The sequence below is a fragment of the Tiliqua scincoides genome, chromosome 10 (genome assembly GCF_035046505.1).
Source record: "Tiliqua scincoides isolate rTilSci1 chromosome 10, rTilSci1.hap2, whole genome shotgun sequence".
Lineage (NCBI taxonomy): Eukaryota > Metazoa > Chordata > Lepidosauria > Squamata > Scincidae > Tiliqua > Tiliqua scincoides.
In genome coordinates, this window is record NC_089830.1 from 25,483,575 (window position 1) to 25,499,486 (window position 15,912).

At 48.1% G+C, this 15,912-nt stretch overlaps 1 protein-coding gene across 3 annotated transcripts; it reads right to left on the reverse strand.

Moving 5' to 3' along the window:
• Nucleotides 1-1,684: 1,684 nt before the first annotated feature.
• ZNF574 (zinc finger protein 574) lies at nucleotides 1,685-9,283 on the reverse strand. Of its 3 annotated transcripts, none has more exons than XM_066638443.1 (3): nucleotides 9,256-9,283; nucleotides 7,686-7,808; nucleotides 1,685-5,097 (listed from the first exon to the last, which is right to left on the reverse strand). In XM_066638443.1, the coding sequence occupies exon 3, from the start codon at nucleotides 5,072-5,074 to the stop codon at nucleotides 2,387-2,389; it is 2,688 nt and encodes an 895-aa protein (XP_066494540.1). In that variant the 5' UTR covers nucleotides 5,075-5,097; nucleotides 7,686-7,808; nucleotides 9,256-9,283; the 3' UTR covers nucleotides 1,685-2,386. The 3 variants fall into 3 exon arrangements, with proteins under 3 accessions (XP_066494540.1, XP_066494541.1, XP_066494542.1); XM_066638444.1 differs by lacking the exon at nucleotides 9,256-9,283 and adding an exon at nucleotides 8,771-8,837; XM_066638445.1 differs by lacking the exon at nucleotides 9,256-9,283 and adding an exon at nucleotides 8,100-8,239.
• Between the last annotated feature and the right edge of the window lie 6,629 nt (nucleotides 9,284-15,912).

The window sequence follows — 15,912 nt, forward strand, 5'->3', positions numbered from 1 at the left end:
AGGGGATGGAACTTTACTTCGCTTTTCCTCTCAACACCCTTTCTCTCTGGGCCTAGACAACCATTTCCTGATTGAAATGTTCTGCTGGCAAGCCTCCCACACCGAAGGGAGAAAGAACTGTCCAACTCCTGCAGAATAAAAGATGCAAGTTCAGGAAATGCATGCAAATTTGCCAACTAATTTATTCCAACCCCTCAATTCAGACTCCCTGATCAAAGTAATTCAAGGTTTTTTGTTGCACGCAATTATCGCCTCCCTGCATGCAAGATAAACCAAGAGGAATATAGAGCAGGAGAGGAAGGATCTTATTCACTTTTCCCTAAAACCACCTCCGCAGGCAGCACTTGCAAGTGAAGCCAGGGCCCCACTTCATTGACTTATTTTGCCATGTCAACTACTTTGTGAGCTACTCTTTGTTGAAAAGCAGTATATAAATATTAGTAACCTCCTTGAACACCCCCCGATTTTGTGCTGTATTTGCCTTTTCCTTACAGAACGCAGAGGCCCTGAAGGTACCAATTGCTGTTAAAATGGAGTCTCTCCACCCTCAGTATATTATCTGAAGCTGATAGTAGAATACCAGGGGACATCTACCTCCATTGTGCCCTCCTTGTGACCTCTCTTGGGGCATTGGCTAGGAGGCAGATTGGTGGGCCAGGTAGATCTTTGAACCAATCCAGCAAGTCAGTATGAACTACCCCACCTAGTGGACATGATGCAAAACTGCAACTTCTAATGTCAGGGAAAGCAGAAGGAATGCAAGGGTCTCTCTCTCTCTCTCAGTTCCATATAAGTAGCTCTGCAGGAATAAAACCATCCTAAACAGTGAATTCCCCTCCTAAAGTCCCCAGCTTCAAACTATACTGGTCTAACAGACTGGGATGTCTATATACTGAACCCCTCCTCATACTCCGCCACTTCTTTTCCTCTGACACGGTAAATCAATCAAGTCACACTCTTGCTGGGAACAAGCTGAGGAGCCACAGCTCAGTAGCAAGGCACCTGCTTTGCTGGGTTCAATCCTGACTTCTCAAGGTAGGGCCAGGAAATAGCACAGACATCTTCCCCAAATGTGAAACCCCGGAGAACCACTTCCAGCCAGCTACTAAGTTGAGCTGGACACAAATGGCTTAACTCAGGAAAAGTTAGGCTCATTCATGGATACTCAGTTTTACTTTGTGGTGCCAGGTCTGTAGCCTATGCATGTCTACTCAGAAGCAAGTCCCATTATATTGAATGGAGCTCACTCCCAGGAACATGTACATAGGACTGAAGTCTTGGGTCAATTTTTAATCAATTAAAATTGTATAACTTCTGAAAAGTAAGGATGTTTTCAAGCTTATGCCTGCAGATGTTGCAAGAAGAATAATCTCAGAATCCATTCCTGTGCAGGTGATAGAGGAATGACCTTCAAAGGAGGTGTAAATACTTGTACTTAATTTTGTTTTACTCTTCTGCCCAACTAACCTAGGGTGACTTTTCAACTGCTCAGAGATTTCGAACCAATTAAATGTCATCCCTCTAACAAAAATGGAATTGATCAATTAAAGGGAAAAATGAGTTACACATTCATTCAATCATCTGGCAGTCCTACCCTTATGCCCACTGCCCTACACAGGGATCATCACCACACACGCTGGATCTTTCTCCACCTCACTTTAAAAGAACACACTTCAGGAGAATGAGAGCTTCGATTTCAGTTTAATTTTCATACGAAATAACAAAATGCTCCCACAGCCATAGGGAGGAATCCAGTTAGCAAGAAATTAAATCAATAAGCTGTTATGGATCGAGGGAGTGACTGGGTGGGAGATATCTGGGAGGCCAACAGCAAACAGGGAGGGACTCCCATAGTGAATTCGGGAAATCCAGTCAAGATATATTTACAAGCTGGACTATACCTCAGCAGGGAAGCTTGTTCCCTGCAGTTCTCTGTGAAGCAAAATAAAAACCCATTTAGCATTAGAGGGGCTCAGCTGCAGTGGGGCATTCCTGGGTAAGGGACTGCCCAAGTTGTAAAAGAAAAGCCAGATTTCATACAGCTGAAGAGGTAAGAACTGGCCAGCCCAGCAGAGTTGGAGAATCAGTTCCCAAGATGGTATGGAGTGCCTGAGCTGACAGCACTGCTGCCCTGGGGAAGTGGGGGGGGGGGGCAGTGGGAAATGGCAGCCATCCATTCCACCTGCAGGAGTGGGAAAGAAAATGATGATACAATCACATTCCAGAATGAGCCAACTGGAACAGACAGGATGTGAACAGCAGGAGCATACAGAAAAGCTAGCCAGTGTTGCAGCTACACCAGAGCCTCCTTGGGGGAGCCAGAGAGCAGCAGCTCCCAGTCCATGCAGCACAACCAGCTGCCCCTCCTTACTCCCCCCAGCCCAACTCAAACACCCCCAATCTGGACATTCTCCACCTGGATGTTCTCAAAGTGAACACCACCATCACTTGGGTAGATTTCGATGGTCTCCACCACGGGGATGGTCTCCATTATGGTAACAGTGTTGCCGTAAACTGGCTCGCTAGATGAGGAGGAAGCCGTTGATGTCGCTGTTGCTGATGCAGCTGCGGCAGCTGCGGCGGCAGCTGCGGCGGCAGCGACAGCCTCCGCCATGACCTCTTGCTCATGCTGCAGGCGCTGCTGCTGGTGCATCTTGCGATGCTTCCAGAGGTTGGAGAAGGAGCGGTACGCCTTGCCACAAGCATCGCAATGGTAAGGGCGCTCCCCTGTGTGTATCCGCTTGTGTTCGGCCAGGCGCACAGCAATGGTGAATGCCTTCCCGCACTCGTCGCATTTGAAGGGCTTCTCCCCAGTGTGCAGGCGTCGGTGATCCTTGAGGTGGGTGGACTGCCGGAAGGCCTTCCCGCAATCCGGGCAAGGGTAGGGGCGCTCGCCAGTGTGGATGCGACGGTGGACCTGTAGCGAAGTCTCCGTGCTAAACAGTTTCTTGCAATCACTGCACTCAAAAGTCTTGGGACAAGGGGGACGACGTGGCCGGGGTGGGGGTGGTTCAAGAACGGGGGGCTCCTCTTCAGCTCCTTCAGGAGTCTGGATGTCGCCATGCAGTCGCTCGTGGGCTCTCAGCTGCGCCGTCGAGCCAACCTTCTTGCCACAAACGGAGCACTCAAAATGACGGCTCATTTTGCCACACTTGTGCTCCTTCAGCTGCTCAGCAGTGACAAAGGCAGCCCCACAGCCGGATGTGCAGCGGTGAGGCTGCTGCCCAGTGTGGCTCAGCTGGTGGACCTCCAGCAAGCGGCGAAGCAAGAAGGAACGGCCACAAGTCTGACACTTGTAGGGGTACTCCCCTGTGTGGTGGTAGCGATGCATGAGCAGGCGGTAAGGCCGGTGGAAGACACTGCCGCACTCCTGACACTTGTAAGGATAGTGACGGCTGTGCACCAGGAGGTGCTGCTGCAAGGTGGATGACTGGGTGAAACATTTCTGGCAGATTTCGCAGCGGTAGGGGCGCTCGCCCGTGTGCGTCAGGCGGTGACGCTGCAGGTTGGCAGGAGAGTTGAAGCTCTTCCCGCACTCCTTGCAGTGGTACGGCCTTTCTCCGGTGTGGGTAAGGAGATGGTTGCGCATGTGGGACTTCTTCTTGAACATCTTCCCACAGGTCAGGCATTTGTGGCGGCGCTCCATCTTGTGGGCAAAGCGTTGATGGCGTGTCAGCTGTGCCTGCTTGGGAAAGGTCTTGCTACACATCAGGCACAGAAATTCATTCGGTTTCTGCTCTTGGACGTTGCTGTCAAGAACGGCAGCGTTGTTTACTGAACAGATGATGGCCAACGGCACAACCTCCGGTTGCTCCTCCGGGAGCTCAGGGGCTTCCGGCGGCACGTCCTCAGGAGGCTGGTCCTCAGAAGGGGACGGCGGCAACTCGTTTGCTTGCGTTGAATTGGCACTGTGAGAGCGCCGATGGTAGAGGAACTTGGTCATGTTGATGAAGGTCTTCCCGCAAGTGCAACGGTACAAAGGGTTCGAAGAGTGTGTGCGCCGGTGGGATAAGAGCACCGTTTCCGTGCCAAAGCCCAGACCGCAGTCCACGCACAGGAAACGCGACTCCCCGCTGTGCTCTTCCCGATGCTTCTCAAGAGCAGCTGGGGACGGAAGCACCTTGCTGCAGAGCGGGCACTTGAAGGTGCCCTGGCGGTGGTTCCTCATGTGGAGCTGGAGCTTATGGGCTGATGGGAACAGTTGCTCACACTCCGCACACAAGTGCTCCTTGGTGGCCGGCTTGGGTTTGGGAGGGGGCTGGTCTCCAGAGCTGTTCTTCAGCTCATAGCTGTGATCGGTGGCTGTGATGCTGGGTGCGGCTGGGGGGGTCACAGCCCCGTTGTGCACACCTGCCAAATTCAGTGGTGGGAGCAGCACCGGCGGCTCCTTTGGCTCCGTGGGGGTGGGTGCAGCCGGTTGCTCCCTGGCTCGCGTCTCTGGGGTTGGTGCGATCACCTGGTGTGTGGCCTGGTGCTCCAAGAAGTCTGTTGCCGACTGAAACAGCTGGAAACACTCACCACACTCATAGAGTAGCAGCTGTACAGCAGTTCCAGCTGCCTCGACTCCATCTTCTGGTTTGCGATACGAATGCTCCAGGTTAACTAGTGCCCGGCTCTGAGGGGGAGGGGCTGGTGCCTCTGGCGGCTTGCGATGGGTCTGCCGGTGGGCGAGCCACACATCCTGGCTAGTGAACAGAGCCTTGCATTCTATACACTCATAGTGGATCTGACTGGAACTCAGAGGTTTCACCACAGGCTCCAGTTCCTGGGTCACCATCTTCAGGTGCATCTCCTGGTGCTCCAACAACTGACTCGGAGACAGGAGGATCTGCCCACACTCCAAACACTGGTACTGGCTTTCCTGCACAGTCACGGTCTGATAGAGACCAGCCTCACCACTTGCCACCAACCCGGCTTCTGCCAGTCCCACCACCTCGTACTGCTGCTCTTGGGAGCAGACGTGACTCTGCTGGTGCACAAGGGCTTCCTCCAAGGAAGCAAACTGTTGGCTGCACTCCGAGCAGACATAGCGGTGTTCCACGTATAGCAGGGTTTCCTCAGCTGCATCAGCCATCACGGAAAAGGGCTCCCGGCCTACTGCGAAGAACAAGAGACAAAGAAGGAATTAGGAAGCTGGGAGATGTAGCAGACTACAGCTGCATTATGTGGCTGATCAAATGCCTTTGGGTCACTGAACAGCTGGGGTCACATTTTTCAAACAGATTTTGAGAGCTTGTTATTAAGATATTAATATTAAGATCGTTATTAAGATATTAAGAGCCAGGGTGGTGTAGTGGTTTGGGAGGTGGACTTAGAGCTGGAAGATCCAGGTTTGAATCCCCCCTCAGCCACGAAGCTTCCTGGGTGACCTTGGGCCAGTCACTTTCTCTCAGCCTCACCTACCTCACAGGGTTGTTGTGAGGGCAAGAAAGAGGGGAAGAGCAGCTGTGTACACCGCCCTGAGCTCTTTGGAGGAAGGGCGGTATAAAAATGTGAATAAATAAATCTAAATGCATAAGTGGCAGGTACATTTGTTTGCAACATCTAAATACAAAAAAACGAATAATCTTTTCCCTTCAGAACGATTATTCTTATCCATATGCAAACCTCCGATTTCAAAGAAATCAAATCCATTTTAACTGATGAATCGACTAAGCTTTCTTTAATGAAGCAACAACTCTAATCTAGGCTACAAAACAAATGAGGCAAAGGTTGTTCAAAAGTCCCCATGGCAAGAAGAAACAGAAATGGCTAGATCTGCAAACATTCAACAAATTTCAGCATCGCTCAACACATGGTTACCCAAAAGCCTCTCCCAGTGAGTTCCACAGAGCTGACTCCCACCTGAGTGGGCACAGGATTGCAGCCTTATGCCGGAGACAGCTACAGTGTTAACCAATTAATTAACTGGAAACACATTTTAAATTGATGGGGCTGAGATTTAAAGGATGAATTTTATGGGGACTGCTGAGATTTTAATATGTTGGCACAGAAGGGATTGAAAAAGAAAACATTAGGAGGCGGCCTTTCTTTGTAAGCGACAGTTTTCAATTATTTGACTCTCCCATAAAAGCACTTAATATGGAAGTTATGGCAATATAAGATTAGTGCTATACAAATGCCAAGTATCATTGAACGGATTTTAAAGTGACTTAAACGTGTAGTAAAGGCACACATGGCTGTGTGTTCTTTAAAATGAGAGGCTGCTCCTACACTGGCAGCAAGAGATTATACAGTAGCATGTTTTTGCAATATCCTCACTTTTTTCTGTTCTGTGCAATGCAGAAACTGAATCAGCATCACAGTCAACACCAGATGTCTTCCATCTTTGCACCTGTTCCTATTTCAGAATTTCCTACACATACTATTGTATTTCCTTCTGCCCAGTCAGAGCCCACCAGTCTCAACAGATTGTTTTAAATCAAGGTGCCCTGACTCATTATGTAAACTGTAGCAGAACAACCAAGGGAAAAAAAAAACTAAATTTAAATCATGTTTGAGGCCAAGATGCAAACAATCAGCGTGACTTCTCTAGGGGAAGTCTTGCATCACCAAACATTCAGAATGATCCGAGTGTATCAACAAGCATAAGGAAAGGGACAATCCAGCAGACATTATATCCCTGGACTTACAAAAAAAAAAAACTGCAACAAGGCAGCTAAATTACACCAAATTTTTCAGAATGCTAGACTGTGAAGTGCTCCAAAAGGATCCCTCCAAACTGGATGAATGAGCAACAAGAAAATAAGAACATAAGAAGAACTCCACTGGATCAGGCCAAAGGTCCATCTAGTCCAGCTTCCTGTATCTCACAGTGGCCAGCCAAATGCTTCAGGGAGCACACAAGATGACAAGACACAACCTGCATCCTCCCCTGCATTTGGCAATCTGAGGCAACTACCTCTAAAACCAGGAGCTTGCCATGACTTGTAACCCGTGATGAACTTTTCTTCCAGAAATTTGTCCAATCCCCTCTTAAAAGCATCTAGGCAAGATGCCATCGCTACTTCCTGTGGTTCCACACTGCAAGTACAAAGTGATGCACATTGGGGCAAAGACACCTTCCCATCTACTACCAAGAGGATTTTGAAAGCTGCGATATGGCACAGGTGACAGATTGTTCAAAGAAAATAAGTGAAGAATTCCACTGGGCTAGCACAAGTCATCTGGAAAAGCCTAAGCAACTCTTTGGATCCCAACCTAAATGCTCAAATCTGTCCAGAAACAAAGGCAGGTCATCATGGCAGAACAGTGTTTTCTTGTTAGATGGAAGGTAAATGTCTATACAGCTGGTTTAGTAAATATTCTTAGTTTCCCACAATGATAAACACAGGACAGGACCTGCTGTATCATATTTATAAACGTACAACCTCGGGACAGATACTTTCCCTCACTATTCAGTCTTTTACATCAAAAAGCAGACTTTAACTCAGTTTGCCCAACAGAGAACCATAAATTTAACTTTAAGATGTTTAAAATGCAGGTTGTTTGCATTCAAATTTAATATTCAAGCAGGTTATTTCAAAGAGACAAAATAGCTGGATTTAATAAAACCTTATTTAGTGAAATTATTTTTTAAACACTCATTTATTTTTATCCACTCTGCCAACAGTTGTCCCTGGGGCTCTAACATCAAGGGCTTCATTTCCACTGGCTTCATAATGGATCTGGTTTCTCTCACATACCTTACTGGTCTGAGGCCAGTGGGCAGCCCCAGAAGTCCTAATGGACCTAGAAACCCATCCAATCTGACCTGCTTCAGTACACCAATTCTTGCAGAAGGAGATTCGCTGAGAAACTCCGAAAATCTGAGTTTAAAAAAAAAACATAACAATTAGAAGGCAGGGGAGATGGCAGTTCTAGCATTCCCTTCAGAATTCTACTCCGAGTCCTCTGCTATAAACACAAATGGCCTTCTTATTCTTTCAGTCAGGGAATTCCACCCGACCCTCATCCTCTCACAACAGGGGACAGAAGGACAAAACCTCCAGTTGACAATTCCCTTTTCCTGAGTTTGAGAACCAGCCCACCCCACTTTCCTCTCACACAGACACTTTCCCCATCTGTCTGAGGGGCTCCCCTTTTCGCATCACTCTTACAGGCATGCTGCACTTCTGCCATTCCACCTTTCCTCCTCCTCGTGGTTTTAAGTACATAAGAAGAGCTCTGCTGGATCAGGCCCAGGGTCCATCTAGTCCAGCTTCCTGTATCTCACAGCAGCGCATTAGATGCCTCAGGGAGGCACACAAGACACTTGCATCTTGCTGCCACTCCCCTGCATCTGGCATTCTATTTACCCTCTCACCCTGTACCCCCCTTTTACACATGGTGGGGAGGTCCACCCCTCCCTCCCTTGCACTGAACACTTATCCACTCGTTGTGGCATGAGCTCCTGCAGCCAGGATCCACCCCATGACGTGCACCTTTCTGTGACCCCCCCCTGTACTGGATGCAAATTTATTGAGTCTGTCCCCCTCTCTCCCACCCCCATCTATTCTGAACCTGGACCCCACCCCCTTCACAGGGGTACAACTCCCAACCCATACATCCCCACTTTGCACATGGGGGGAGGTCCACACCTCCCTCCCTCGCACTGAGCACTCCCAGGAGCTGCTCCCTCCATCCACTCCCACCCCCCAGTTGCAGCCACCCCCACCTATTCTAATTCTGGACCCCACCCCCTCCACAGGGGTGTAACTCCCAAACCTGCACCCCGCCTTTGCATGGGGGGGAGAGGTCCATGCCTTTCTCCTTTGCACTGAGCACTCACCATGGCATGTGCTCCTGCAGCCAGAATGCACTCCCTGAGGTGCATCTTTCTGGGATCTCCCCACCCCTGCGCTCACTCGGTGCAGCATCAGTGTGCCTGCCCCTCCCCCACTGCACCCACCCCCACCTATTCTAACCCTAGACCCTAACCTTTGTACATGGGGGAGGTTCACCTCCCACCCAGTCTGAGCCTGGGCCCCACCCCTTCCACAAGGTCCCAACTCTTGTACCCCACTTTCCACCGCTCCTCCCCCAGCTGCCCCATCCACCCCCTCTCCCCAGGTGCGCCCACCCCAACTCTTCTGCTCCACCCATGCGCCCCCCTTGCACCTGGGGGTGCGCCCCCTTCCCTTGCAGCGAGCAGCCCTCCCCCACAGGGCCTCTCCCAGCCCCATGGTGGGGGAGCTCCCCCTCCCCCCTTGCAGAGCAGGGAGGGCCCCCTCACACCCCCCCCCCCGCGAGGGGCGCCCTCCGCAGCACCCTCACCTTCCTCCTCCCTTCCGCCCCGCGGCCCAGCCCCTCACTCGCCCTCCGCCCGGCAGAAGAAGCCGCCTCCCCATTGGGCCGCGGCGCCCGGCCAATCGGCGCGCGCCTTGCTCCGGGCCGCGGCCAATCAGGCCGCTTGTTTCAGCCCGCAACGCAGAGGCGGTTTCGCAGCGACGGCGCGGCGCCCGCCCCTCCCCCCTCCCCCCCGCGAGCACAGAGAGCGGCTGCGCAGTGGCCGGAGGGAGCTGGGCGGGAACGCGGCGGGCGGGCCGTACCACGCGGGGGGCGGGGGGAGCGACTGGGCCAGTCCAACGCCGCAGAGGGGCTCAGCTGGTCTCTCCTCTGCCCCGCGGGCGGTGCAGCCCAGCCGCAGGCAGACACGCTCCTCAGCTGCTAGTTAGGTTACTCACTAGCTACTACTAGTAGTCACTTACTCATCAGCTACTAGTAGTTTACTAATCAAACTACTAATTAATTACTATGGCTCAATCACTAATACTTATCTATAAGTATTATAGATATACTATATTATACGTATATATGTCTATATATTATATATACATTATAAGTATTATAAAGATATAAATAGATATATGTATAGATTATAAGTATCATAGATATTAATTACTAATTGAGTAGTAGTAATTAGTAGTTTCATTAGTAAATTAGAAGAAAATGAGTTTTTTTGTAATTAGAAATTACTCCTACTGAATCACTAATTAATACTATTAATTAGTAATTGAGTAGTAGTAGTAATTAATTAGTAGTTTCATTAGTAAATTAGAAGAAATTAATTAATTTTTATTCGTAATTAGAAAATAATTACTAATTACTAGAAATCACTAATTAATATTTATGAATAAGTATTAATGAGTAATTGAGTAGTAATTAATTAGTACTTTAATAAATTAGAATAAATTAGTTTTTAATTAGAAATTAATTACTAATTCATTACTGCTACTACTCAATCACTAATTAATACTTATTGACAAGTATTAATTAGTAATTTAGTAGTAATTAGTTTGTTTAGTAAGTTACTCGTAATTAGTTGATTAGTAATTGACTACGAGTAGTAGTCCCAGACTCCCACCACCTCGCAGCAAGACCAGCAACGCAGCCTCAGCTGGACAGGCAGAGCTCCAGCGTGCACTTTCTTCGCACTCCAAAAAGTCCTCCTGTCCACCCTGTGCCTCTTTCCAGTGTTTGTCATGTTGCCTTCTGCCTCCCAAACTGGAAGTAAGTGGTAATAGCATCATTGCCAATGACTTCCAGCAGTGCTTCCAATAGGAGGACCATGTGAAGTGGTGTGGCGGGAGGGCACACATTGAGAGCAGCTGTGCTGGGGATGGAGTCCCTGAGGCTTGACAAAGTTTAGAGCAGGACTGTGAACTCGGGACACAAAACCTCCAACTCCAGACAAAATCACTTCCAGTTCCACCAGTTCTGGAGTTGGAAGCAATTTTGGGGTAGGGTTAGAGTCTGAGGTTTTGTGTATCAATTCAGTCCTGGTTCAGAGCACTGATGGAGGGACGGGACACTAAGGCTGCCCTTTGCTGAGTGTTCCCGCTGGCCTGAAGCCTGCTTGGATCCCCAGTAACATTTCCTCCTCTCCTTCTTTTCCCTTTGGCCTTCCCTGAAATAGTAAGGTCCTGGGGAAGGGAATTCTGCTACTACACCACCTATGTTGATGGCACTATCCAGATAGCTGTGCTTGGTATCAACTTGGTATCAACACATAGTCAGTTTGAACCCATACGTACGGTTCTGGAGACTTGCCAAAGCCCATTTGGGCATCTTCTTGAAGGAGGGTTGCCAGCCATCTTTTTATTTTTATTTTACTTTCTTGGAGCTTTCTGTGCAGGATCAGCTGTGACTGTATAAAGGGAGAGCTGCTTGGAATAGAACAATGTAATGCCCATCCTTCCAGGTGCAAGCAACTTGTGAATCAGTGTTTGACAGGAGCATGAGTGCTCTTAACTCCAGAGCCCAGGTCAACCAGGCAGGCAGACCTGGGCTCCCAGTTGAACGTCTGCCTCTGTGGCTGAGGTTTGCTGGGTTGGTAATACCTGGGCCCCCGTCCAGACTTGGGAACCCAGATTAATTAATTTTGTTTGGGGGGGGGGGTGTCAAAAATTTCTGGGCCCTGGGTCTAGCTACACTATTGGCTTCTTCTCTTGTATTTTTCCAGCAAAAAGGTAAGGCTGCAACTCTATCAATCAGTGTTTTAAAACTTGTTTAAATTTCACTTGGTTTTGATGGTCAGACAGGGGTAGATTACAAGACAAGTTTTAGGAATTAGAACATCTGTTTTGCCCTGTTCTCAAACAACTGAAGTGATTACTAAATATACTGTATATTAATTGGTCTGTTCTTCAGATCTATTCTGTGCCCTTGATGTTTTTAACAAGAGCAACAAAGCCAATATGTGTTTTCTTCTTTGCTGTTATTATAGTTCGATATTGGATAACATTTTATCTTCTTTTGTTTGTACCCTACAGCAATTTGTATTAGGAATGACAAAGAATCTATCTACATAGTACTCAGGAAGGAACACAGCTAAAACTTCTGCTAAAGGCATTAAAAACACATCAGTATTTCTAAACATGAAGGGATTTGCTAATACACAGTACAACTTAATTTATCTGAAGTGCCTCTAGAGTGGTGAATACATAGGGATAATTATATATATTCAGCTAAATTAGATGCCATTTATGTAGGATTACACAGACACAATGCCATTAAAAAGACAGCGTTATTTCAGAAAATGGAGTTTGGGGTAACTGGATATGGGATGGGGAGAGCCCATCAAGTTTTCAAAAAGCAATGAAAATCTAATCAACACATTCTTCCCTCTGAGTGAATAAAATGGGATAATTAACTATGTTGGAAGGATATACACCATTGTGCTTGGCCCAGAGTCAAGCAGTGAGCTTCCTATGTAGTTCTGGTCCAGGATCTCCCAGGCAATGTACCATATATCCCCCCCCACACACGCACTCTTTAACTCAGGGCAGGGGTGCTCACACTTTTTTGGCTCGAGAGCTACTTTGAAACCCAGCAAGGCCCGGAGATCTACCAGAGTTTTTTTTACAATGTTCACGCCATCATAACATATCACATTTATGTGTACAATGTATGTTGGTGTACCTTGAGCCCCACTGAGTATAACAGGACTTACTCCTGACTAGACATGCCTAGGATTAGGCTGTGAGGCTGCAATCCTAGCCACACTTACCTGGGAGTAAGCCCCATTGAGTACAATGGGCCTTACTCCCGGCGTTTCCTCCCAGAGGCACCTGAAGGGGAGGGGGGATCGGCACTCCGCGATCTACTCATTTTGCCTCGCGATCTACCAGTAGATCGCGATCCACCTATTGAGCACCCCTGACTCAGGGGTTAGCAACCTTTGCTGGCTTAGGGGGCTGGATAGCTAATTTGTTGTGCACTGAACAGGGGACAGCAAAGCCATCTGCCCAGGCTCATGGACTCCCTCTGTTGTTTCCTGTCCAGCACATGGCAAATTCAACAAATGATGAAGCCTATGAAGCCGAGCTCAGTGCAGGTTGGATTACCTTGGGTGGTGGGCGAGATCCAGTCTGTGGGCCATAAGGTGCCAACCCCTGCTTTAATTGGTGACACCCAAGCCACTGCCTCTGCCAGTCCAGTTTCATGAGTTAGAAAATAGATGAACATAGGAAAAGATGAATGGTGGATGAAAGGAGAATAGTGGTCTATAATATTAAAGACTTGATGCTAGCAGTTTCTTCAAAACACATTAGCATGCTGCAGGCCAGCCTGGAGACTCCTAAGTGAATACATCAAGAACGCTCACTCTGTTCACTTGGTCATAAGAACATAAGAGCCCTGCTGGAGCAGGCCATAGGCCCATCTAGTCCAGCTTCCTGTATCTCACAGCGGCCCCACCAAATGCCCCAGGGAGCTCACCAGATAACAAGAGACCTGCAAGGCCTCCTGGGAATTGTAGTTAAGAACATAAGAACAGCCCCACTGGATCAGGCCATAGGCCCATCTAGTCCAGCTTCCTGTATCTCACAGCGGCCCACCAAATGCCGCAGGGAGCACACCAGATAACAAGAGACCTGCAAGGCCTCCTGGGAATTGTAGTTTAAGAACATAAGAACAGCCCCACTGGATCAGGCCACAGGCCCATCTAGTCCAGCTTCCTGTATCTCACAGCGGCCCACCAAATGCCCCAGGGAGCACACCAGATAACAAGAGACCTGCAAGGCCTCCTGGGAATTGTAGTTTAAGAACATAAGAACAGCCCCACTGGATCAGGCCATAGGCCCATCTAGTCCAGCTTCCTGTGTCTCACAGTGGCCCACCAGATGCTTCAGGGAGCACACAAGACAGCAAGACACAACCTGCGTCCTGGTGCCCTCCCCTGCATCTGTCATTCTGAGGCAGCCTACTTCTAAAGTCAGGAGCTTGCACATTCCTGTCATGACTTGTAACCCGTGATGGACTTTTCATCCAGAAATTTGTCCAATCCCCTCTTAAAGGCATCTAGGTGAGATACCATCACCACATCCTGTGGCAAGGAGTTCCACAGGCTAATTACATGCTGGGTAAAGAAATACTTTACCCTGTCCTTTACCCAAAGAAATACTTTGTCCTAACTCTCCCAACACTCAGTTTTAGTGGTTGTCCCCCTGTTCTGGTGTTATGTGAGAGGGAAAAGAGCATCTCTCTATCCACACTGTCCATCCCCTGCATAATTTTGTATGTCTCAATTATGTCCCCCCTCATAGCCCAATCCTATCCACACTTTCCTGGGAATGAGCCCCATTGACTGTAATGGAACTTACTTCTGAGTAGATATGCATAGGACTGGGCTGCCAGGTGCCTCTTTTCTAGATGGAAGAGCCCCAAATGCTGTAGCTTTTCCTCATAAGGGAGGTGCCCCAGCCCAGTCACAGTAGCATTTGCTTGAAAAAAATTACACCATGAGCATTTTCCAAATGCTCCTTTTTTCCCTGAATGTAATGACACTCTTCACAGCAGCAGTTGCCTCAAAGCCAGGACAAGGAGCTTTGGAAGGCAAACAGTTTCTGGGTTGACAGCCTGCAACTTATCTAACATGACAGGTTGAGGACAGCTTTCTGCATTGGGTCAACCAATGGGTAGAAATAAAAAGAACATGAAGGTAAATCCATCACTCCTAAATGAGTCTGGCTGGGGCAGTGAATATTGTAAAACTCAAAGCACAGGAAATACATTTTTCATTCCAGGACATGTTTCATCCCCAAACATGGACTACTGTCAGCAACAACCTCAATCAGTGAGCAGAATGTGACCTTAATTATTCTGACTCCATTAGAAATAGCCCTACGTCTGCATGCTGGCATAGTGAATAAATGTTATTTTGAACACGGCACATATGGTCTGGAGAGCCTTGCCTTGCTTGATTAATAACACAGAGAATCATCAGCTGAAGTCCAGAACATGTGGAGTGTATTGCCTTTGTAAACAACTCAGGCTAAAATCAACCAGAAGGAACCTCTAGGAAGAGCCAGGAACAGCCTCGGCTTATTGGAGGAGATGCCCATTCGTTGGAACAGCTGGATGCAAAGTGGCATTCTCAGAGGGGGGCACAGCACCAAGTTTTGCAGCCTGCTTCAAGGCATCCTGTAAGCTGCCCCTCCTCCTTGCTGAGAGCCATTCTGAGCAGTGAGGGCCATGACACAGAGCAGACACCTCCACATTGCTCTTGCTACCCGGAATGGCTCCAAAGTTTGCAAACCAAAAGTGCAACAAAAGAGTGCAAACCAAAAGAGTGCAGAGGGGCAGCTTACAGGGCACCCTGCAAAACTTAGTGCTGTGCCTTCTCTGGGAACGCTACTGTAGCCTGAAAACTCTTGAAGAGTACGACTAATATGACATCCAAAGTTTATAGTCTGCGGCACTTTCGTTAAGCATGTTTGGCCACCCTTGACATAGACGGTCTGCACCCTCATTCCATTTTGCAAATGTTTGGCAGAGGTCTGGTTTTCTTAAACACCAGGATGCAATCACCCATGGAAAGCAATGGGGTCTACTTCTAAGTAAATAGCGTTGCAACTACGTGTAGCTGTGCTTGCTCATGCTCATTCCTTGTTGCTTGTCTCTCCACTGTGAATTGAATTGCACACCCCCAGTTAGAGTTATAGAGCCTCTGGCTTAACATACCAGGCACTTTAAAGAAGGATTTGATCAATGGTTTCTACTGGTACATGGTTTACAGTGCATTTATTCTGATAGTGTTTACAAAAAGGTGGTGAAGACCAGAATTTTAAAAGTTAATGAATCAAAATGTATCTTCTGATCTTTTACTATATTTTTAATAAATTAGAGACTGTACAGTTCTTAGGTAACAATTACTGGCAGGTTATTTTTCAGGATTTGGCCTCAGGTGAAATCAGACAAAGCTATAGTCAGACACCCCCCTAAGTTTAATCCCTGACTTATATGAGGGTCATAGAAAATGCCATGATTTGGGGCTCAAACCTTCCCTCGACTTATCTGTGAGAACAACATGCTTGGGCGTATCACCCAGGATGGTTGATCTCTCCAGAGTGCAGAATGGGTTATGGGAGTGTATTCCACCACTCAAGCTGCTCACCTTACTGATAGGCTCTTTAATAAGTGGGTACCATC

Coding starts and splice junctions, on each gene's coding strand:
- ZNF574 (XM_066638443.1), bottom strand. CDS start 5,074: ATGGCTGATGCAGCTGAGGAAACCCTGCTATACGTGGAACACCGCTAT.